The following is a 24,882-nucleotide window of genomic DNA, read 5'->3' on the forward strand; positions in this document are numbered from 1 at the left end:
AGGGCTTTCCTTGTTGCCACATTTGAAAAACTCAAGTTACTTAAATATCCAATTTCCTATTCCTCTCAAAGTCATCCCATAGTTAAAATCAGTGGCTCACCAAAAACCGTGTTGGTGGGATTCATTGCAACTTGATTCTTCGCAGCATCACCGATCAATCGTTCGGTGTCAGTAAAGGCAACGTAGCTTGGAGTGGTTCGGTTTCCCTGATCATTGGCAATTATCTCTACCTTTCCATGCTGGAAGACACCCACACAAGAGTAGGTGGTGCCAAGATCAATACCAACTGCAGGTCCCTTAGACATGGTTGCTGAAAACGTGAAAAAACACAAGCTTGTGGTTTGAAAAACTGGTTAAATCACTCCAAAATATTCAACTATTTCCTCCAGAGAGCTTGTAATGATCTTTACCAAGTAAATTACGTTCAGCCTCTTTTGAGGCAAGCACGCGCGAGGGTCATTTTAAATAAGGATGCAGTCCAGGCTGCGGTGCCAACCCTAGCAGAGCGTGCCCCAGGCTGTAAGAGCCACTGCCCTGAGGGTCTCGCGACGTTGCCGAGCACGTGGTCAGCCCCGACCAGAACCCATCTCCTTCCCCTCTCCAGAGTCCAGTGCTCCCGGAGTCTCAATCCGATTTGTTTTGTAACTATTCTAAGCAGCCCCGTCTTGAGTGCATGCCAAAGGCGGTTTTCTTTAAGAGCCTAAGTGAGACTGACTAAGCAAGGAGCCAGGGAGGCGCTGGCTCCACTTCCCTCGCGCGCCGCGCAAGCGGATGCGGCAACCCTCCCCCGCCACGCGGTCGCGGGGCGCCGCCCTGCCTCCCCGGCAGCCAGCCCAGCCCGCACCCCACGCTTCTCTCTCCTGCCAACTGCGGCCAAAGGCCGCCGCCGCCGCCCAGACTGGAAGAATAAAGCCGCCGACCCGCGCGGCAGGCCCAGGGCACACTCACCAACAAAACGCTGAAACCCTCCGCGCCGCGGCAAAGCCACTAGGCCTGCCTCTAAGGCCCTACGTCCTCCCACCAGGTACCGAGTCCTTAAAGGACGGAGGCCTTACCTCACTTGCAGGGCCGGCCGGCTTGCCAAGACCACACAGAAAACCCCGAAGGTGCCGCCGCGTTCAATGAGACCGGTTTCCGCCCGCCACCCTGTCTCTTATACCCTGTCTCAGAACCTTCCAGAAGGGGCCCGCCCCTGCCAGCTGCCCATCATGGCGTCCTCGGCCAATGGGCGCCAGGCTACCTTTACGGGGCCCAATGACGAACCCGGCTTCGCTCCTCGGGCCTCGCCCCCGCCCGCCCCCACTCCACCCCGCCTTGCGATGACGCACTCACCGCAGCGTTCTGGAACTTTCACGGTCGCCCCCTCTCCCCGAACGGCCCCGGGAAAGGGAGGGTGGGGCCAAGAGAGCCCGCGCGCGGGAGTCCTCAGTCACCCCAGGCGGGGGAGGGGAGCGTCCGCCTCTGCGCATGCGCCCCCATCCAGCGCGGGCAGGAGGGGGCGGAAAAAGGAGGAAGAAAGGCGGGCAAACTTGGAGCCAACCAATTACAGCGGCGCTAGCTGCGATCTTGGCCAGCGCGGAATCGGGGAAGGAATAACGCAAGGCATGAAGGGAGGGGTCCGGGCCTGCGAGCCCGGGAAGAGAAGACGGAAGTGGAGTGAGGACAAAATGGCCGCGAAGGTTGTTGTTCCCCTCCTCCACCCGAGTCCTCATTCCTTTTTCCGTCCCCCTCAACGCGGTCTTCAAGACGGTTCCCTAAGCCCTCCCGGGGTCCGTGTACCCACATTTCGTAGCTAGGGTGGCTCTGCGCAAGGGCTGACTCCGAGGGGCTGGGGCTAAAGTTCCGGCTTCAGGGTGCTGTTAGGATAACTCAGATTTGGGCTTGAAGGGAGCCGCCAGGCAGCCGCGGGATCGGGCAGGTTAGCGTGGAAGGCCCCCGGCATTTTCATTTCGCGACGTGGAGGTTTCAGAGGCCTCACTTCTCAGGACTCGAGGAGGACACGGTCCCGACCAGACTCCCTGCGAAATAAATGGCCATACCTGCTTCTAGGAGCCAAGACCCCTGCGCCCCTCTCCACTTACCACCCAGAACAGATTCGGTTTCTTGGCGCTGTCCCTCCCCCCTCGCCCAAGCCCTGCATTTCTCCGTTTTTGTTGGAGGTACAGGTTTAAAAGGTGGCAAGTTTTTCCATGTATGTGAACCAGGCGTTAGGAATCGTAGCTTCCGGTAGCCGTCTGTCCTTGATTTAGACTTTCTGAGCTTTTTTAATTTTCAGTAACGTGAGATAATAGCTTTCCTGCCTTGACTTTTACCAGAAACTAAGCGACAGATCATGCAAAGACGCCTTGGAAACTTGACTGAGGTAGTGCACAAAAGAGTGGTGCCTAGAATTTTAAATTGTGCATGGCGGCAAGTATTTGGGCCCTTGTCATTCTAAAAGCCTGTCTCAGTACCTTGAAAGCTTTCCATGTGTCCTTTCAAACTGGCAGAGCAGCTTTTATTCCTATTAAGTGGATTGGTGGGCACGGAAAGGTGAAACATTTTTTGTGGCAACCCTGAAAGAACTTTGAGTAGCAGGGCTAGAATTAGAAGGTCTCCAGACAGTGGGAAGGAGGCTGTAAAAGGAGTAAGGACACCTTGTCCTTGTCAAAGCCAGTAAGGCCTAGAGACAGATTCAAACATGAAGAATTGTTTTATTTCCCTTTTAGTGGGGAATGTTGGCTTGGAACTCTTGGAGATAAATACTTAGCTTTTTACTTCCCAAGAAATTAATTATATACAACGATTTTACAGTCTTTCAATTAATCACCAATCTATATATTATTCATCCCTGTATTAGGAGAAAAATGAGACTGAGAGATGTTAGTTGTGGGAAGATAAACAGCTGGCTAAGCTAGAATCAAATCTAGCTGTTTTGATTCCAGATTCTTTGATTTTTTATTTTGATTATGTAATTTCCTTTCTAGAAACACACTTTAACTCTGGAAAGAGGAAAATGTGTACTGTGAACTGCTCTTTTCAATTTCCTTTGGTATCTGCAATCTTTTCACACTCTAGAGCCTAGAGTAACAAGTACATTTTCTGAACTACAGCCTGCATTTTGCATTTTTGTAATTAACCTTTTAACTCAGTACAGTTTAATCATTGAACCAGTGGGAAATATAACAGGGGCCCAAATCCACTGGTTTGGGGTATTTCATCCAATACCAGTAAAGAAAGCAGAGCAAATAACTTCTGTCTGGACACTCTCAAAATGTGTTCTAAGATTTGGATTATGTTCTTAGTAAATGAATGGTTTAGAGTTTATATACTTAACGCTTAGAATATCATGAACGTCCTTTCTCCATCTCTTTAATTGCACAAGGTTTCAAACAACACATTTATTGAGGATCTAAAAATCAGTTTGGGTAAATGGGACTGCAGTGGGGGAGTCTGGAGCCCAGGGTTTCTGACTGGGGAATAGAATAATGATTCTTTTTTTTTTTTTTTTTTTTTTTTTTTTTTGAGACAGAGTCTCACTTTGTTGCCCAGGCTAGAGTGAGTGCCCTGGCCTCAGTGAACTGACCTCGAGCAATCCGCCCACCTCGGCCTCCCAGAGTGCCAGGATTACAGGCATGAGCCACCAGGCCTGGCCAATGATTAATATTTTTGTGTGCCTATCACATGTCAAGCACTGTTCTCAGTACTTTGAACACATTACCTCATTTAATTCCCACCGTGTATCTGAGAGGTAGCAACTATTATGATTCCCATTGTGTAGATGAGGAAACTAAGGCACTGAAAGGTTAAATGATTAAGCCAAGCCACAAAGATTGTGGAATCTGGAATTCAAACTCAGTCTGGCTACGGTGTCTGTACTCTTAAAACATCTGCTTTCTGCTCTATAAAACACCTATGTTGGTGTAAAGGTGAAGTCACATTAAAATGAAGCCTAGATTGTGTGGTTTCTGAAGTCTCTCATGACCCTTAATTGGATGAGACTACATTCTGCCTCTGAAATTCTTGTCAGTATTAAGTATCCATGCTTGAAGCATCAGGGGGAAGTAGAAAGAATAAAGACTTTGTTTGGAGTCAAATCTGAATTAGAATTCAAACCATTTACAAGTTCTGACATAGAGATAATTTCTTCAGTTTCCCTTTCTGTGAAACAATGCCTCCAGGGTTGAGGCTTAAATGAAATAACAAGTAAAATGTCTAATACTTGTCCTTTCAGTCCTTTCCCCTATTCTCTGGGAGTCTTAACTATGCATATATTAGAGAGTCCAAGGTCTTATGAAATTTTCAAAGACATCCAAGACTCATAAAATATTAACTTCTGTCTTGTTGCTTAAGATTCAAAGTAAGTTTGATAAGGAAGATTAGGAGAAACAGGTTGGTGGGGTCCATTTGTGGTTGTGGGCGTGGGTGTCAATAGAATGTGATTGAATTCTTAAAAAGCAAGTCATTCTGGGGATAGTTAGTAGAAAGTCACCAACTTCCCCAGTGTTCTGGGAGAAGGGAAAGAAGGCCCTAAAATGATCAGATCAGAGTAAGAAAGAACAAATTAAAGTTTTATAGATTCATTGTTTTGCTGTATCATTACTGGAAATCATTGAAATAAAATTAGGGTACTGTTAGTTGAAGAAACCTCTAAATAAGTTGCCACAATTCATTAGGCACTATGCAAGTGCCAAGGCAATCAACCTAGAATAGAGAGCCCTTTGCCTTTTTTTTCTTTTGAGAAAGTTTAAGGTTTAGAATTTAATTGAGTAATTTGTATTAGGAATTATGTGGTGTGATATTCTAGATATGCATTTTTAATAATTAATATTAAGAATGGTGTACTTATAGTTTTATACTTCAGAATCCCAGATATTAAGAACAACCCTTGGAGCCAATGTCATGACTGAAAAATGCAATATATGTATGCCCTAATTGCCCAAAGACTTGAGTGTATTAACTGCATTGCATCAAGGAAATTTGAAACCAGAATGACTTAAGCTGTTATTAATATTTTGACTTTCTAACTGCAGCCATGTATAAATTATTGCTATTGGAGAACAGCACACATATAAACAATCCCAATCTTTCCCCCCCATTATGTCTTGCCTCCCTAACCAGACTGTATGCTTTGGAATAACCCATATGCCTAGTGCAGTATTTTACTGGTAGTAGAGTCCTTGCCATTGCTGTTTCATTAAATGCTTTTGTACAGGGCAATGTGGTGAACACTTGACATATCTTCTATGTGACCCTCACAACCAATAGAAGACAGATCTTGTCTCCATTTTCAGGTAAGTAAATTGAGGCTTAGGTAGATCAAATAATTTGCTTGGGATCCCTAGCTGAACTTGAATTTCTCAAAATCAGATGTGCTTTAATTCCACAGCTTATCCTTTTAACTCTTAGGCTAGATTACTTTCCACTTTTAAACTCCTTTAAAAAAGTAATCTGGTTTAGCCCCTGCACCGTGGAGAGGAGGTGCTGTATAAGTTGTCCTCTTTTTTTATTAAATTTTAATTTTTTTATTAATTTTTATCAGAGCTCCTTGTAAGTAGCAAAATTCATTGAATTTTCCTTTTTTTATAACTTTTCCGTTCAGGAGTAGTGACAAAAACAAGATATACAAGCAAAAGGGAGAAGGAAGTTTAGCCCAAATAATTATAAGCATAATTACTTTCAAATATGGGGTCCCTGAGGTGTTTGAACTCTGTAAACATTTTTCATAAATTGATGTGACCTTGTCATCTTTGGAGAATCAACTGTACCTATTATTTTGTAGTTTCAATGCAGCTTATCTTTTTCCCTCTCAGAAGATCTGACAAATTAAATTTATTAATCTTTTTGTGTTCAAGATACTCTATAACATTTCACCAAAAAACATATGTATTACATGATCTAAGCCCATCATTACTTTACCATGTAAAAACAAATCAGGCAATTATAAAGTTGGAAATTTTATCCTATTTTGTAAAGAAAGGAAAAACTAAATAATTTGGACTTTGTGAGTGAGGTAAGTGTGTCTCAGTTATGGTGAAAAACTTTAGGGCAAGGAAGAAAGCAAAGAGAAGAGATAATCTAGAGTTTAGGGCAGGGGTCCTCGAACTTTTTAAACAGGGGGCCAGTTCACTGTCCCTCAGACCGTTGGAGGGCCAGACTATAGTTTTAAAAAAACTATGAACAAATTCCTATGCACACTGCACATATCTTATTTTGATGTAAAAAAACAAACAGGCAAAAACACCTGCATGTGGCCTGTGGGCCATAGTTTGAGGACGCCTGTTTTAGGGTGAAGGTTTAAGGATTTTATTATTTTTTTTTCCTCAAAATGTCCATGCTAGTGAGGTTGAAAGGTTTAAGGATTTTAGGAGGAAGAATGGTGATTAATCAGTATCTAACAATTCTGGTGGAATATGCTAACATAGTAGCTGGGTTTAAATCCTGACTACTACAGACTAACCTCTCTGAGCCTTAGTTTTCTCATTTGCAAAATGAAAATACAAGTATCTCATTATAGGGTTGATGTGAATATGAAATTGAGATAATCTATAATGTATATAATGTGCCTGGCACATGATAATGGTTCAGTAAGTAATTACTGTTATTGCTATTATTTTATGGTGGACCTCTGTGAAGATTTTTCCAGATTTGTTTGAACCCCTTAGTGTGTGTTTCTCTGTTGGCACTTCACCTTGGCACAAAATATTTGCTTAGTAATTATAATATGGTTATTTTGAGAAAGTCCTTAAGGCAGCAACTCTATCATCTCTTGGTATCCCCTGTACTACTTAGCATCTTGCCTTGTGAGAGAAAATAGTATTTGCTATATTTGTGACTGAAATCGATAAATAGTAGATCATTCAGTCTGAGTTCTTCTGTTCTGTCGGCAGCAAGCTGGTAAACAAATTTCAAGTGCAGGTTATATGAGCTTCAGCCTCTCCTACAGTATCACCTTCACTTATTTATTTCTTAATTGCTGATACAGATGCACCTATAATATTTGGTTTTTGTGATGTTCAGACAGTCCTAATTACAACTTAGAAGTTAAAGTTGAAATATAAACAGCTTAACACCAGAACAAAGCAAAATTGTGTATCTTTTTGCAACAGTAATTTTTAAATAGTTTTTATACAGTGTGACAACAAAGGCATAGGCTTCCATTATTTTACAAATTAAGTTTGGTTTATATATTTTATTAAAATGGTTACTTTCTAAACATCCACATCATTCCATCTGCATCTTCTTCCTACAAACATTTTTTTCATCTACCATTTAGTTATTTTATCCTTTTTGTTTGTTTTATATTTAAGATTCAGACTTCTTTGACTTGCAAAGTTAACGGAATATGGTTTGGAACTAGTAATAGCTCTAATTTACATCCAGAACCTGTCACATATCTGAATCTGACTCAAAGATAAGTACACTATCATTGCTAAGACTTCAGCACCATATCTTCTTAGAATCTTCAATTCCTTAGAATTCCTCTGCTCTTAGTGTAATCTGTTCTGTGTGTTTGTTGTAGATTTCGATAGTGAATAGATTTCTGAAAATAATTTGGATAATCAACTGGTATTTTAGTCTTCTGATAATGTGTTTAAATAATCTAAACCTCCTTTTTGTGCAGAGGGGACTGATTTTTGCTTTCAAAGGCATAGACAGGAAACCTTAGGATCTAAGGTAGTAAATAATGGTAAGAGCAAGTAGCTAGTGATGATACCGCGGCAGCCTCCGTAGTGTATTTGTTTGGCTCAGGTACTCTAGGAATGAGAAGTCTCAGAGTTACATAGCAGAAGTGATAAGTTGCCCGGACACCACACTATCAGAAGAATAAAAATGTAGTCAGAGTAAGGGTTTTATATCTTACAATGAAAGTGTTAATATAAAAAGCATTCCGAATATGCCAGTCTTCTTAAATTATACTAATAGCATTCTTTATGTTACTTTCTCAATGTCTCTTATTTCCACCTTTTTTGGAGGAAGACAAAACTCAGGTTAAGATTTTAACCCAAGGATAAACTCCTAGGGATTTCAGAAGGAAATATTTTTGCACTGTGCAACTATGTGAGGACACGGCCGTGAGAATTAAATGTAGGAATGAAAAACCAGAAAAATGGGCAACATCCCAGATCAACCTTTTCCCTTTAAACATCTGATTCCCATTTTAGAAACAATGCTTTCATCACCATATTCAGCATTACTTTTTCTTTCTTCTGGTCTGCTGCTCTTTTAAATGACAAGAAGTATTCTGCTTTACCAATGGTGATCAGTTGACATTTGTGCTAGGGTCCCTGAAGAGCTATTCGAGGTTCAGCATTTGTGCTGTAGGTATCAGAGTAGTCCAAACTATTAAAAAAAAAAGCAAATTATTGTATTGAAAGTTGTTGTTTTCACTTCTGAGATGCCTTCATATATATATATATATGTCAGCTTTTCTAATAATTGCTCATGCTGGTAAATTCTTTTTGCTAATTCTTTCCAAGGTGCTGACAACTAAAATGTTAGCAGGCACTAGCCCAGCCCTTTCCTGCCACCCAATTGTTATTCTCACTGTCTCTTCCCTGAATGTTAGTTCCCTTTCCTTCAAGCCCTAAGCTAGAATTTCTTGGGAGCTGAGGCTGGGAAAATACTGAATTTTTCTCATTTTCAACCTCAGGGGAATGATTATGGCATATACTTGCAGTGCCATTAGGAAACATTGGCAATCCCTGATCTTTTTGATAATTTAAGGCGTAGAATCATCAAAAGTCCTAGGTTCACATCCTTCTAAAATGGAAGAAATGGAGGAAGCTCCAGGTTTGGTGTAATACTATAAACTTCCTTATAGTCTTCCTTGACATATTAGGAGAAAACTGATCTAATCTCCCTTTCTAGTCCAGCCTGTCTTGAAATTCTGGTTTCACATGTTTTCAGAAACAGGAGATTATAATGGTATGTTTAGTGATCTTTCAGCATTCTTAGATCTCTTTTTCCTCTGGAACAAGAGGAAATGTTCCTCTAGCAAGGTTGTTAAATGACATGTGAATATTTTCTTCCTTCAGAGATACCCAGCAGAGAAGTCCTTAGAGGTATCTGATTTGAGGGAAAATCCACAATTGCTCCACTATTTATTTCTGTTTGTCAGCAATCTGCACATCATTAAAATGGAAAGCTTTTCACAGGTCTTTTGTCCCACATTTTGGTCTCCTTTTTTAGTTCTTATTGTAAGGTTCAATATAAGTAGGAAGATTAGTAGTAGAATGGGAAAGTCATTCACTCTTCTCCATCTCCCTCTATTTCAACTTCTCTCGAAATTAATATCCAGACCTTATGACAGATGAAGTCAAGTCAGAATAGAAGAGGCATGTTTCCTTTTTTGGAGTTTCTTAGAAGTGGTTAGCTCATGGTGCAGGTAGGTGTAATAGAAGGGCTGTGAGTTCTGCTTGACTATCTGAATAATCACAATAATCCAATAGGTTTGCAGAAATGCATAGAAAATTTACAAACAAGATCCAATTTCTTCTTGACAGTGGTGAATCAAAGCATTGATGCATAACATCCCAGGTGAGAAGTTTTAAGTGTATTCACCTCTCCTTTCCCCAGCCTTCTCACCACAGGTCCTAGTCAACAAATAGATTTGGACCCTGCTTTCTCCTGCTCTGGTCTAAAGGCATAATGAGATGCCTTTTTGGAGATGATCAGCTTATATCCTTTTGCTTGTTTGGTGTCATATAAGGAAAATGCTCTTCTGAATATGTTCCATGCAATGCTCACTGCTACTTAAATGGCCTTTCATCTGGTTCGAGGGGGTTAAGTGGCTGGTGACTGAGCTCCAATGACTAGAAGAGTCCTAAGACCCTGACTCCTAGGAAAGCATGGGAGTCAAGTCCGTTCTAATTCAGACAGTTTGGAAGGCTCTGCTCTGGCTAGAGATCATGCTGGGTGTGGTTTCTGCTTTGGTCAGGGTAGCGTGGACTTTCTTTGGTTCAGAACCTCTCCCATCTGGCCCCACTAGGCTGTATGCCTGGGTGGCCAGCCCTGGCTGGGTTGCTGCTTCAGTCGACAGTGTCCGCTGGCTGCGTGAGGCACTATTTGCTGTGGAGCGAGTGGAGGAAGAACCAGAGCGTGAGCTCCGAGAGCCTGAGGAAGAGGAGCTAGGTTTCACAAGGCGGGCTTTTGGTGCTTCAGCATCTTCTCTGAAGAGAAAAAACAGCAAAGATAAACTTTAATACTGGCAGTACTATGTCAGCTTCCACTATAGTTGTTTCCTTCTGAGGTTTCCCAATAAATAGGCACTTCCTCATTTCTTTTCTTTTCTTTTCTTTTTTTTTTTTTTGAGACAGAGTCTCAATGGGCCAGTGGCTCATCATCCTAGCTCACAGCAACCTCAAACTCCTGGGCTCAAGCAATCCTCTTGTCTAAGCCTCCCAAGTAGCTGGGACTATTGGGATGTGCCACCAGACTCAGCTCATTTTTTTCTATTTTTAGTTCCCCGGCTAAGTTTTCTATTTTTAATAGAGATGTTCTTGCTCTTGTTCTTGCTCAGGTTGGTCTTGAACTCCTGAGCTCAAGCAATCCTCCTGCCTTGGCCTCCCAAAGTGCTAGGATTACAAGCGTAGAGGACTGGCCACTTCCTCATTTCTTAAAACTTAATGCTTAGTTTAGGCAAATGTATGTTTGTTAGCCCGAAGCTCAACTCTATTGTACTGGGAGGATAGGCTCTCACCATTGAGATGGTCCAGACATGCCCCCTGATTTAGGGGTTGTCTACATAAACCCTTTCATGGTCCACACCCCATTCTTTATTACATGCCCTTTTAGGAATGGAAATGAATCAGAAGTAATGTCATGTAGAACTTCTGAGTCTCTGTTGAGTATAGATAGTTTCACTGTAAAGTCCAGGTAAACCAGACCTTTTGTCCCTAGGCTGGAACTTCCTCCCCACCAGAATTATCCTTGCAACAGATTTATGGTTTAAAGGAAACTGGAGACATTTATGTTGACTGATCACTATGGAGCTCGCTCTAGAAAGGAAACTCAGTGGAAGTGGGGATTTGGGGAGGTTTACCGAATTTCATTAGGTCTCTCCTCTTCTTCATATCTTTCTTTGTCTTTCCTTCGGATTAACAGCCACACCAAGAGGAAAATCAGCAGAGCTCCAGCCACAATGCCTGTCACTGCTCCTGCAACCATGCCGATGCTTTGTACATCTATTTTCTCAGAAGCAAAAGTACAAGTGAAAACCAGGCATAAGCTAGGAAATACATTAATTCAAAAAACAAAAGCCCTGGGCAGGATAAGTGTTTTAAGGTATCTATCTTTCTATCCCCATTATGCTCTCTTGTTATATGATTATCTCTCTTGATATTTTTGCAGTTGTAGTTACTGAATCATAGACTTCACCAGCATTTGGTCCAGATTTTAGTGAATAAGTCTGGGTTCATTCAGATAATAAAACTGGGACTGGGAGAGATACCGTATCATGCTTAAAGATTTGTTAGCCATAACAGGATAATGTTTGGGCCATCCCCTGATTTGCCAACTTCTCTGCTTTCTCTAATTTTTGCCTTCTCCCACCAGTAAAATAAAAAGGAATATTAAAAAAAACACACCACTTTAGGCTGGGTGTGGTGGCTCACTCCTGTAATCCCAGCACTTTGGGAGGCCTAAGGCCAGAGGATTACTTGAGGCTAGGAGTTCTAGACCAGCCTGGACAACAAAGCAAGACCCCATCTCTACAAAAAGAACCTTAAAAATTAGCTGGGTGTGGTGGCGCATGCCTATAGTCCCAACTACTTGAGAGCTGAGGCAGAAAGATCACTTGAGCCCAAGAGTTGAAGGCCACAATGAGCCATGATTGCACCACTGCACTTCAGCCTAGGTGAGGGAGTGAAACTCTATCTCTAAAAAAAAAAAAAAATTTAAACTTTGAATACCATAAAAGTTAATTTTTTTAAAAAAGGAACTTCACCTATAATGTTAGACTCTAGGATTTGCCAGTGAGTCCTAGAAATTCAGAAATAAAGATAAATGTGATTTGCACATTAGTAATTCACACACTTTTTCATTTATATACCAAATACCTATTAAGTGCCTTCCCTGAGCCAAGCACAGTTCTAGGCATGGGTGAAGACAGGCAAGGTTTCTGCTTTTGTTGAGTTTACATTCCAGAAGGGGGAAAACAGGTAATAAATAAAGATAATTTCAGAAAATGGATAAATTCTATGGAGGCAAAAGTGGGTGAGTAATATTTTAGTGGGAGAACAGAGGGATACCACTTAGTTTGGGTGATCAGGACATTGAGGAGGAGACATTTGAGTTGAGATATAAATGATATAATAGACTTATCTTGTCATGATCTAGGAACAGAGAATTCCAGGCAGCAGGAATAGTAAGTGTGATGAATGTGAATGGGTCTGGAGCATAGTGAGCAAGAGAATGTAGGAAGATTAGGTCATGGAGGCAGGAAGAGACCAGCTCACATAGGGTCTTACAGACCATGGCAAAGATTTTTTTTTTTTTTTAATTTTGGAGTGGGGTCCTGCTTTCTTGTCCAGGCTGGGATGCAGTGGTGCAATCATGGCTCACTACAGCGTTGAAACTCCTGGGCTCAAGGGCTCAAATGATCCCCCCACCTCAGGTTCCCAAGTGGCTGGAACTACAGGCATGTACCACCATGCCTGGCTAATTTTTTTATTTTTTATGGAAACGTCTTGCTATATTGCCCAGGTTGGCCTGGAACTGCTGGCCTCTAGCAATCCTCCCACCTCAGCCTCCAAAGTGTTGAGATTATATGTGTGTGCCATCATGCCTGGCCAAGGATTTTATTGTAAGAGCAATGGAAGATAACATGATCCGAATTATATTTGAGAAAGTACACTATGGCTACTCTAGAGAAAATGGAGCATGGAGAGGTAGCAAAGGAAGCAGGGCCACTAGTTAGGGGGATAGAGATGATGGTGGCTAGGGGAGAAGTAATGTACATAGAAACAGGTAGATGGATATTGCCTATGTTTTGGATGTATAGTCAACAGAATTTGCTATTGATTGATTGATTGATTGATTGATTGAGACAGGGTCTCCCTCTTTTACCCAGGGTAGAGTGCAGTGGTGTCAGCCTGGTCTTGAACTCCTGGCCTCAGGCAATCCTCACTCCTCAGCCTCCCAAAGTGCTAAGATTAAAGGCATGCTGTTTATTCTTCTCCTACTATCTTTATAATTCAGTTTTTAAAATAAATTGGATTTTGGTCACCCAATCTCAGAAGCTAAGCTAAGCAGGGTCGGACCTGGTTAGTACTTGGATGGGAGACAGCCTTGGAATACCCGGTGCTGTAGGCTTTTTTAAAAAAAAATTAAAAATAAATAAATGGACTTTGGATATCTTATTTAAGGTGTCAAAGGACTGGCATTTATTTTACCTAACCAATGTCAATTAGGGAATGCTGTTTTCCCCACTGCCCCAGCCCCAACATGCACATAATATAGATGAATTTTCTATTAATAGAAATTTAGGTTGCTTTTAGTTTTTCACAATTGAAAATAATATATCATTTTCATACATATTTACACACTTGTAGAATGTCTCTAGAAGTTAAATTCACAGTATTGCTGGGTAAAATGGAATGCATTTTTGCGTCTGAAGTAAAATAGGCTACTAATTGTGGTATACTCATACGATGAAATACTATAAAGTGAGAATGAACATATGACAACTACAAGCAAAAACAATGATAAATCTCATAAATATAATGTGGGATGAAAGAAACTAAACACAATTGGAATGATTCCATTCACTGAAGGTTATAAAATAGGAAAAGCAGTCCATAAAGTTAGAGATCTGGATAATAGAGGGCAGGCAAGAGGTAGTAACAGGTTCTTTTTTTTTTTGAGACAGAGTCTCACTTTGTTACCCAGGCTAGAGTGAGTGCCATGGCCTCAGCCTGGCTCACAGCAACCTCAATCTCCTTTGCTCAAGTGATCCTTCTGCCTCAGCCTCCCAAGTAGCTGGGACTACAGGCATGCGCCACTATTCCCAGCTAATTTTTTCTATATATATTAGGGGCCAATTAATTTCTTTCTATTTATGGTAGAGACAGGGTCTTGCTCTTGCTCAGGTTGGTTTCGAACTCCTGAGCTCAAACGATCCGCCCGCCTCAGCCTCCCAGAGAGCTAGGATTACAGGCGTGAGCCACCGCACCCAGCCAGTAACAGGTTCTTAATCATGATGCTGCTTACACAGGTGTATTCACTTTTGAAAATCTGTCAGGTTGTATACTTATCCTTTTTTGTGTATGTTTTACTTCAATATACTTACCTCCCCGGATCTATATATTAAGCTAAATTGTGCCACCAATTTATACTCTATTCAAAAATGTAAAATCACCTATTTCCCTATAACATTTCCAATAATTGATTCTACATTTTTAGTATTTACTAATTAGATAGCTTAAAAAGGGTGGGATTTCCTAGCCTCTTATTTATGTTTATTGGCCATTTGTATTTATTTTTCTGTGAACTGCCTGTTAAATTTGTAAGAAAAATTATCTAAAACTAGAAAGTAGACAAAAGAAGTACAGTGCTTGGCAGTTTACCACTTTGTGGGGGCAATTTGTAGACCTCCATCCAATAAAGATGGAAATAATTACAGATGTAGTTAAATGACCACAGAAATTACAGTCTGTGACTTTGTAGGACATTAACCAGTTTGATGTCTGACCCAGCAATCTTAAAATCTCTTTGTTAGGCTGGGCGTGGTGGCTCACGCCTGTAATCCTAGCACTCTAGGAGGCTGAGGCAGGCAGATCACTCACGGTCAGGAGTTTGAAACCAGCCTGAGCAAGAGTGAGACCCTGTCTCTACTAAAAATAGAAGTTAATTGGACAGCTAAAAATATACAGAAAAAATTAGCCAGGCATGGTGGCACATGCCTGTAGTCCCAGCTACTTGGGAGGCTGAGGCAGAAGGATCGCTTGAGCCCAGGAATCTGAGGTTGCTGTGAGCTAGGCTGATGCCATGGCACTCTCTCTAGCCTGGGCAACAGAGTGAGACTCTGTCTCCAAAAAAAAAAAAAAAAGTCTCTTTGTTAAATTGTGTCTATATACCTAATTTCTCAAATGCTCTTTGGACTATTAACATCTTACTAGATCCCTTAAATAATAAATAAAATCTATAATTTGTCAGAGTCAAGATTTTACCTTTTTGAAAATTATACTTCAACAACATCATGTACCCATTTTGGTTTAGCTGTTTTCTCACTGATTTGAATGAGTTTTTTATTTTTATTTTTTTTATTGATTGAGGCAGAGTCTCACTCTTTCACCCAGGCTAGAGTGCAGTGATGTCATCATAGCTCATTGCAATCTCAAATTCCTGGGCCCTAGTGATCCTCCTACCTCAGCCTCTTGAGTAGCTGGAACTGCAGGGAAGTGCCTGGCTAATTTTTCTATTTTTATTAATAATAGAGATGGGGCCTAGTCTCTAACTCCTGACCTCAAGCAATCCTTCCACCTTGGCCTCCCAAAGTACTAGGATTACAGCCATAAGCCACTTCACCCTGCTGAAAGAGTTTTTTATTATGTATTTATATACTTTGGTTATTAGATTTTAAAAATATGTCTATATAGCTATTTGCTACTTCTCCCTTCAAAAGGTACACCTTCATTTTCTTCCCTTTGATTGTAGTCTGGACTTAATGACTCACTTCTAATTAATAGAATACAGCAAAAGTGATGGTATGTTGTATCTGAGACATCATTAAAAAAGCATTGCAGCTCCCTCTCTTAGATCTCAAACCATTCTTTCTTAAATCCTCTCTTGGATCACTCACTTTGTGAGAAGCCAGCTGCTCTGTTAAGAGCCTCATGTAAAGGCCCATGTGATGAGGCACTGAGGCCAAGAGCCATGTGAAAGAGCCATCTCAGAACTAGATCCTCCAGCGCCAGCTGAGCCTTGCAATGACTGCAGCACTAGTGGACTTTGTGCTCAAAATCTCCTCTGAGGAGACACCAAGCCAGACCTCTCAGCTAAACCACTGCTGAATTTCTGACTCACAGAAACTAAGAGATAATAAAACTCATTCTAAGCCACTAAGTTTTGGGGTAATTTGTTATATAGAAATAGATAATAGATACACACTCAGTTCATTTTTGTCTTTTAACGGTTTATCCTGTCTTTTTTTCAAGATTCAATCTTTAGGCTGAGCGCAGTAGTCACACCTGTAATCCTAGCACTCTGGGAGGCAGAGGCAGGAGGATCGCTCAATGTCAGGAGTTCAAAACCAACCTGAGCAAGATCAAGAACCCATCTCTACTAAAAGTAGAAAGAAATTAATTGGGCAACTAAAAATATATAGAAAAAATTAGCCAGGCATGGTGGCACATGCCTGTAGTCCCAGCTACGCGGGAGGCTGAGGCAGAAGGATTGCTTGAGCCCAAGAGTTGGAGGTTGCTGTGAGCTAGGCTGATGCCACAGCACTCTAGCCTGGGCAACAAAGTGAGACTTGGTCTAAAAAAAAGGATTCAATCTTTTCTAAATTATGAGCCTGGCATACTGTTTATTGCATTAATTCATTTTTTTTGTTTTGTTTTTTGTGTTTGTTTGTGTGTTTGTTTTGGAGTCAAGGTCTTGTTCTGTTGCCCAGGCTGGAGTGCAGTGACACGGTGACAGCTCACTGCAGCTTTGAACTCTTGAGTTCAAGAGACCTTCTCCCACATAGCTGGAACTACAGGTGCATGCCATCACACCCAGCTAATTTTTCTTACTTTTTATAGATGGGGTCTTGAAATGTTGCCCAGGCTTGTATAAATAAATTTTAACAGTGCTAGCATGGCTTATAGAAATGAGCTTTGGTTCAGAAGTCTAAAGTTACCATATAGATTAAGGGAAAATATTAATAATAATAATAGCTAATGTTATTGAATACTCACCATGTGTCAGGCACTGTTCCGAGGCAGTGGTAAGTAAATGTATTAATTTACTTAATTTTCATAAAAACTCTATGAGGTAATTATTCTCTTTTATAGATTGGGAAACTTGTACAAGGTACTACACAGTTAGTGGTAGCTGTGATTGAAATCCAGGCAGTTATGTGGCTCCAAAGCTAATGCTTTTAGTTGCCTTGCTGCTATCTCTCATCTTGAACTTAAAACAAATCTAATTCTCGATTATGACATACATGTACACACACATGCACGTGTGCACATGTGCATTCACAAGGCCCCTGGGGAGGGGGAAATCTCATCTATGGTAGGTAGCTTATAACTAGCTGGGTAGTTTTGTTTGTTTGTATTTGTTTTTTAAGACTGGTATTCCTTTAGTTCTCTCCTAGACATAGTAAAATTTTTAGGGGGCTGATTAATTCACATGTTTGTAAATATAGAGTCAGATACGGCTGTTGAATAGTCCTTGCACAACTACTGAATTATTTTGGTGATCGCCATATCCTTCTGGAAATAAAGACTTTGACCCTACTCCTGATTCTGAACCACAATGCAAAAAATAAAAAAGTGAAACAAAAACCCCTTTGGATGCTTACACTGTACGGTCACTCGCACCACACAGGTTTCCTTCCCAGCCTCGTTGCCTGCTGTGCACTGGTAAAGCCCAGAGGCGGACATGGTGAGATTCTGCAGCAGAACTCGTCCAGGGTTGTTGTAGTCTACACAAGCAGAAAGAATGACTGTAAATCCCTTAGTGATAGCATCTATATTTATTGTTTATTGCATCATTAACCTAAGATTCTTTAATACAATTGGTTTTGTTTTTTTTTTTGTTTTGTTTTGAGACAGAGTCTCACTTTGTTGCCCAGGCTAGAGTGAGTGCCATGGCGTCAGCCTAGCTCACAGCAACCTCAAACTCCTGGGCTCAAGCAATCCTTCTGCCTCAGCCTCCCAAGTAGCTGGGACTACAGGCATGCGCCACCATGCCCGGCTAATTTTTTCTCTATATATTAGTTGGCCAATTAATTTCTTTCTATTTTTAGTAGAGACGGGGTCTCGCTCTTGCTCAGGTTGGTTTCGAACTCCTGAGCTCAAACGATCCGCCCGCCTCAGCCTCCCAGAGAGCTAGGATTACAGGCGTGAGCCACCGCACCCGGCCTAGATTCTTTAATACAATTTGGAAAGGATGAAATGATGGAAAAGATCCCTTTTTGGAACATGGGAAGAAATGTAAGCATTCATTGAAATTGTAGCACATCCTCAAAAGTTATAAAAGATCATGAATATTTAAGGCATATTAAACAAGATAGATATAGTAGATTTTATAGTAGTATATTTCTTCTAATCTTTTTTTTTTAATCACTTTTACATGTCATTTGAGGAAAGAAAAGACAGATTTTCTGTCCTAGTTTATGGATAAAAAAATGGAAGTTCAAGAGGTTCAGCAGTGTATTCAAGGAGTGAGTTGCTGCCAAAGTCAATTTAGGATTCATGGGTAGAGTATTATCTTGTTGGCTCAATTTACTGGTAGGAAGATAACTTACCAATCCTAGATTTGGGAGGCAGATGTTCATCCTCTCCCTCTTTCTCCCGGATTCGCTGCCAGTAATACACAATGGGCTTTGTGCCAGAGGATGACTCACACTGCAAAGTCAGGTCACTTCCTTCTGTCAGCTCTCCTTCCAGCTCACACTTGGGCTTGGATGGTTTCACTAGCAAAAAAAAAGTTATGATTCAAAGATCCCCAAACACCAGATTCAATGGAAAAATGATGTCCTATTGAGTTGTTTCTCCAGCCATCCCTTACGGTAAACCTTTACGTGGAGATTCAACTAGCCACGCTCTACATTAGCCCCAAAATGACCACCTCCTTCCCCCGTGCACACACCACCTCCCCAAGTTCCAGCTGCTACCAGTGGTGCTGCTGTAATTTTCAGGTGCTGCCCCAGAAACTCCCTCATTGCTTGTCAAAGAAGACACACTGTTATGTATTGGAAATTTTAGGAAAGTTGAGCATGATCTTTTTACTGATAGAAGGGAATAGGGAGGCCAGGCGCAGAGGCTCACGCCTGTAATCCTAGCACTCTGGGAGGCCGAGGCGAGCGGATTGCTCGAGGTCAGGAGTTTGAAACCAACCTGAGCAAGAGCGAGACCCCATCTCTACTATAAATAGAAAGAAATTAATTGGCCAACTAAAATCATATAGAAAAACTTAGCCGGGCATGGTGGCACATGCCTGTAGTCCCAGCTACTCGGGAGGCTGAGGCAGTAGGATTGCTTGAGCCCAGGAGTTTGAGGTGGTTGTGAGCTAAGCTGATGCCACGGCACTCACTCTAGCCTGGGCAACAAAGCGAGACTCTGTCTCAAAAAAAAAAAAAAAAAAAAATAGAAGGGAATAGGGTAGAAGTTCATTAATTTGTAAGCAATTAAGTAGAACTTAGTAGTGCTTGCTGTTAAAAAACAAGTGAATTTGAATCATATCTGAGAGATTTAAGTTAAATGTGAGCATACTATTCAAATATTAGAGGATATTTAAATTTTATAATGTGCTACCATGGAAAATCACAATTATATTTTTCTTTTTTATTATGGTTAATATACAGAACATACACACTTCTTCCCAGGGAACCTGTCTGGGTGATAATTTAAGGTACTGAATATGAAGTTTTGTACCACCATGCTGCATTTGGCCCCCTCTTCCAGAGACCTTATTACTAAGATGTAGGCATTTGTCCTTGGCACCCTGTCTTACCTAAGACTTTTAAGATGACATGGCTCCACACATAGCGCCCTGAATTCTTCACCTTGCAGGTGTACCGGCCCTCATCACTGGGCTTCAGAGGCTCGATCTGCAGGGAGGCATCTCCTGCCAGGAAATTGGAAGCAAAGGCTACTCGGCCCTTCTGTTCTTCAGTCAAGTTATTGTAGACGTGACGACTGGAGTAAGTGATCACCTGTGGGATAGACCGAGGCAGGGTCAAGCAGCGTGGCTCTCAGCCTTCCTCTCCTGCTGATATCAAGATGAGGAAAGGGAGTACTCCCAGTGGTGCAAAGTGGCCAAGCCCGGGGCTGATTCTACGTGTCCAAGTGACCTCTGTTCTAAATAAAAGTACAGTATATTTGCTAGGCATTGCTTCTCTTTCCAAAAATAGTAACACTTCGTATTTGTATAGCATTTAATTGTAGAGTACTAATTATTTCATTAAATGCTCAGAACCACCCCATTTTATAGCTAAGGAATTTTGATTTACATGCTGAAGGTCACACAGTTAAGGAAGGGAGGAAAACATACAAGTGTATAGCTATACACATATTAAGCATAGAATATTTCTGGAAGAGTTCACAAACTGGCTGTCAATAGTTGACTGTGAGGAGAATTGAGAAAATAGAGGGTAGGGATGGGGAGGGGACTTACCTTCCTCCTGTGTACCCTTTTCTATCTTTTGCATTTGCTACCACCTGCACAGGACCTATTCCAAATCCACTGTGCTCCTTGTGCTAGGTGCTTACATGCCATTTAGTTCATTTTTCACCACAACTTTTCCAAGTAGTTATCCCCATTTCACAGATGGCAGAACCAGGATTTGAATGTAGGTTTTCTAAAGCCATCTAGTTAGTATATAACCACAGTTGTCTCTCTCCATTTCTTTTCCCAACTATGTTCATTTAACTGTTCATTAACTGTTCTTCCATAAAGTTTGGAAGTGAAGGAGAAAAAGAGAATCTGAAAAATCAGTGTGTTGTTCTCAAAAAAGTTGAAAATCCAAGTGAAGGAACTGAAGAATTAGAGTAGAAGTTAATGGTTAAATTTCAGGTCTGATACCAAAGGCTTCATGGTTTGATTTTCCTTCTTTGTTGGCTTTAGTGTGGATTAGTAAGAGTAAGTTAGATGGAAAAAAAATTATGTTCCTTCCTTCCATAAAATTCACTTGAGCTTCATGTGTTTGTTTTCCCAGTTAGGGAGACCAAAATTCATATTTCTCCAACAGAAAAAAAAATTGATTTTTACTGAATTTTCATCTGTCTGCATCACAACCTCTGGTTCTTTAAAATTTCCCTGGGCCCTCCTAGTCCATCACCTCACTCCTGTTAGTCACAAAAACTATGCTGATCTAGGCCATCAAAACTTCGGGGCATATGACTTCAGCTTTGTCCTCCCTGCCATTCATTTTCTTAAACTCATTCAATTTTCTTAAACTCATTCAATTTAAACAGCAGCAAACATTTATGGAATGACTGCTTTTCATCACATTTGGAGGAAGCTATTCAGATAAGTAAAACCCTCTTCACGTAATTTACAATCAAGTGAAATTAACAAGGAAAGAAGTATAAACATAGAAAAAGAAATGATTTACTTGAAATGGTATCAGGGAAAGTATCCCGAAAAGGTTGGTGGCATTTGAGATAGGCTTTGAAAGATGAGTAAACTGAGAGGTGACGGGAGCAGGGAGAAGAGGGCTGGAGGGAGCATTCCAGATATATAGACAGGCGCTAAAAAAGCCATGCAGGCATATGGGAGTGTCCCAAGTATATTTCTAGCTGCAGCTGTTCCAAATTGTTGCACTGGACTTAAGCCCTTAACCCCATCCTCAATCATGTGATGCTCTGAGCTCATCAGATGCTTTCCTGAAAAGATTAAAAGCCATCCAATAAAATGTCCCTCAGTTCCTCTCCATTGTATCAGAACTCTTCAGCATTATCATCCCTTTGGCCTTACCATCTCTCTGAGAAAAATGTTTTCTCCTTTCCCTGCATGTTCTTTTTCTTTAGCAAATATTTACTGAGATTGTGTGTCGTGTACTGTGACCAACACTGAGAAAACAGGAATAAGACACAGTGCCTACACTGAGGAGCTCATGGTCTTGGTTTTGGGGGCAAAGGGCGAGGAAACAGGTGAGAGAATATTAAACACTGTTAAGATACTTAAAGCATTTTCCTTCAATATTGCCCTCTCATTTCAAATACCTTCACTATTGTGACAGTTCTCATATTAATTGGTATCTCTGTCCCTAGTTTATTTATTTATTGAGTTTTTTTGAGACAGAGTTTCGCTCTGTTGCCAGGACTAGAGTGCTGTGGCATCAGCCTAGCTCACAGCAACCTCAAACTCCTGGGCTCAAGCAATCCTTCTGCCCTAGCCTCCCATGTAGCTGGGACTACAGGCATGTGCCACCATGCCCAGCTAATTTTTTGTATATATTTTTAGTTGTCCAGCTAATTTCTTTCTATTTTTAGTAGAGACGGGGGTCTCGCTATTCCTCAGGTTGGTCTTGAACTCCTGCCCTCGAGCTCTCCTCCTGTCTCGGCCTCCCAGAGAGCTAGGATTACAGGTGTGAGCCACCACACCTGGCCCCTGGTTTATTTCTGAGCTTCATTTTCATATTCCCAGCAGCCTGGCTGCTGTATATTTCTGTCCTCTCCACTCTACCCTCCATACTGCTGCCAAGTTGATCTTACTAATGTAAAACTCGCATTTGCTCTTTTCCAGCTCAGAAACCTTTAATGGCTCCCCACACCCCTGAACGATGACCTGACTCAGCCTAGTGTCCTCAAAATAATGTCTGTGTTACCTCCCAATCTTGTTTTCTTATTTAGTCCACTTCACCTACCTGGGTGCAATCACATTACATTATTTCCCTTTCTTTAATATGAGTGATGCTTTCTTTGTGCTCCTGTGCCTTTGCTCACAGCATTTTCTTACTCAGAAACTCCCTTTTCGGCCAGGCGTGGTGCCTCATGCCTGGAGCACCCTGGAGGCGGAGGCGGGCGGATTGCTCAAACTCAGGAGTGCCAGACCAGCCTGAGCAAGAGCGAGACCCCGTCTCTACTAAAAATAGAAAGAAATTAATTGGCCAACTGAAAATATATAGAAAAAAATTAGCCGGGCATGGTGGTGCATGCCTGTAGTCCCAGCTACACAGGAGGCTGAGGCAGAAGGATCTCTTTAGCCCAGGAGTTGGAAGTTGCTGTGCGCTAGGCTAACGCCATGGCACTCTAGCTCGGGCAAAAGAGCCAGACTCTGTCTCAAAAAAGAAACTCCCTTTTCTTCATCTCTCCACATAAAGAAACTCTATTCATTCTTTTAAGTCCAAAATTAATGTTAACTCCTCACAAAACCTTTCCTGATATGACACTTTGAGAATGATTTCTTTGCTCTCATCCATACCATTTCTTTGCACCATTTTTATTTGAAGAGAAATTGTAAAAGACTTTGTAGATGGGCAAATAGGTTGCCTTTTCTATCATACTAGGTGTTGTCCAGGGCACCTTTTTGTTTTATCTGATTTTATAGACATCTGTTGTCTCTGTCTAGGCTGTTTTGCAACTTTGCAGTCCTCCATTCAATAAGCATTTATTAAAAACATCCTCTGGGCTTGGCACCATGCCAGAGATGATAATACTACAAAGAAATGAGTATTAATGTTAAAAGATAACTTTTTTTATTTTTTGAGACAGAGTCTCACTCTGTTGCTGTGGCATCAGCCTGGCTCACATCAACCTCAAACTTCTGGGCTCAAGTGATCTTCCTGCTTCAGCCTCTGGAGTAGCTGGGACTACAGGCATATGCCACCATGCCTAGCTACTTTTTTCTATATATATTTTAATTGGCCAATTAATTTCTTTCTATTTTTAGTAGAGACAGGGTCTCGCTCTTGCTCAGGCTGGCTTCGAACTCCTGAGCTTGAGCGATCCGCCTGCCTCCGCCTCCCACAGTGCCAGGATTACAGGCGTGAGCCACCAAGCCCGGCTAAAAGATAACTTTTTTGAAAGAAGGTAAAACTACGACTCTTGTATACATAGAAAATAAACATGTCTCAAAGATTTTACTTCACTCAATAATTAATGATAGAACCAGTAAGATGTTATTACCAGTTCAAATGAGAATTAGGACTAAAAAAGATTTATATTTTCCATTGGACAAAATTCATTTGCATCTCCATGAACAAGAATGATTTTCATTGCTATGGATAAGAAACATGAGTATCACTATCAGCCATCCACCAGTTAATTTCTATTTCTGTGGAAATTAATATATGAGAAAAACTAGACCCTAATTCACCTCCAGAAAACCTGGACTCTAAAATTGGACACTTTCCTTCCCTCCTCTCCTCCCGCCCCCATAACATACAGCCTAGCTACTTGCCCCTCCCCATAACTTACAGCATCTATTGAAAAGAATGCAGAAATTCAAGACAAAACATCTATCTAGTAATAAAGACTGAACTTTTGACTGAAATAATGCATTTACTGTACTTTTCAGAATTTTTTTAGTCTACAAAATGATGTTCAGGAGACACCTACCAATGGTGTATGTGAGGAAGAGCTACACGCTATGGAGGGAGGGGACCGGGGCAGGAAAATTATTTGTCTCCAGGAATCTTGGGTTCCAGGTGGGACTCTGAAATTGATTTTGGACAAGGTCCTTCACCTTTTAGGATCTAAAAGGTTTAGAGTCCAAGTTTTCTGGAGATGAATTAGGTTCTAATTTTCCTCATGTATTAAAAGAAAATTGGAGAACAGTTCTTATCCAACAGACTTCACGGGCTTATAGTAAGAATTTAAAGAGAAACAATGGGTGTGAAAGGATTGTTCCTTTACTCAGTGACCACTTAGTGACCTCTCTGTGCCAAGCATAGTGCTTGGCTCTGGCTTTATGCATGTGAATTGGCCATAGAAATGAAAATCTGAACACAATACAATGCAGTCAGTCCAGATGTTTGTCTTTGTCTAACAAAACACATTTGTGGCATTTATTTTGTGCTAGGCACTGTTCTTAGTACTTTACAAATATTAACTACTTACATTAAAAAAAGGAAAGTCATCATGATACAGTGAAAGTTTACAACAAAATCAAGGAAGTGAGTCTCCAATGAACTGCTTAGATTTAAGGCCATTCTTTTGTTTAATAAATATTTGTTCCGTGCCATCTATAAGGTGGGCACACACATCTCTATCTAAAGCTGAGACAGCTGCAGTTTAATTCTGCTAG

The 24,882-nt window shown here is 41.1% G+C and overlaps 2 protein-coding genes and 1 long non-coding RNA gene across 3 annotated transcripts in view; 1 reads left to right on the forward strand and 2 right to left on the reverse strand.

Annotated features, from left to right (window-relative positions):
* The window catches only part of HSPA8 (heat shock protein family A (Hsp70) member 8), a 146,741-nt gene that overhangs the window by 3,536 nt on the left and 118,323 nt on the right, over window positions 1-24,882 (reverse strand). The window contains exons 2-3 of the mRNA XM_012789882.2: window positions 1,056-1,126; window positions 101-310 (exon numbers count right to left, since the gene is read on the reverse strand). Coding sequence (XP_012645336.1) covers window positions 101-305 — 205 coding nt within the window. The 5' untranslated portion in view covers window positions 306-310; window positions 1,056-1,126. The remainder of the gene's footprint in view (window positions 1-100; window positions 311-1,055; window positions 1,127-24,882) is intronic.
* On the forward strand, window positions 1,605-20,018 carry LOC142870646 (uncharacterized). The gene is made up of 3 exons (XR_012919006.1): window positions 1,605-1,679; window positions 5,195-5,273; window positions 19,704-20,018. It is a non-coding gene; the product is annotated as an uncharacterized LOC142870646 (long non-coding RNA).
* Window positions 1,669-24,882, reverse strand: part of CLMP (CXADR like cell adhesion molecule) — a 104,298-nt gene continuing 81,084 nt past the window's right edge. Inside the window, exons 3-7 of the mRNA XM_012789880.3 lie at window positions 19,645-19,846; window positions 18,437-18,604; window positions 17,489-17,611; window positions 11,024-11,165; window positions 1,669-10,151 (exon numbers count right to left, since the gene is read on the reverse strand). Of these exons, the coding sequence (XP_012645334.1) occupies window positions 9,854-10,151; window positions 11,024-11,165; window positions 17,489-17,611; window positions 18,437-18,604; window positions 19,645-19,846 (933 nt within the window). The 3' untranslated portion in view covers window positions 1,669-9,853. The remainder of the gene's footprint in view (window positions 10,152-11,023; window positions 11,166-17,488; window positions 17,612-18,436; window positions 18,605-19,644; window positions 19,847-24,882) is intronic.

Source organism: Microcebus murinus, chromosome 4 (genome assembly GCF_040939455.1).
Source record: "Microcebus murinus isolate Inina chromosome 4, M.murinus_Inina_mat1.0, whole genome shotgun sequence".
NCBI lineage: Eukaryota > Metazoa > Chordata > Mammalia > Primates > Cheirogaleidae > Microcebus > Microcebus murinus.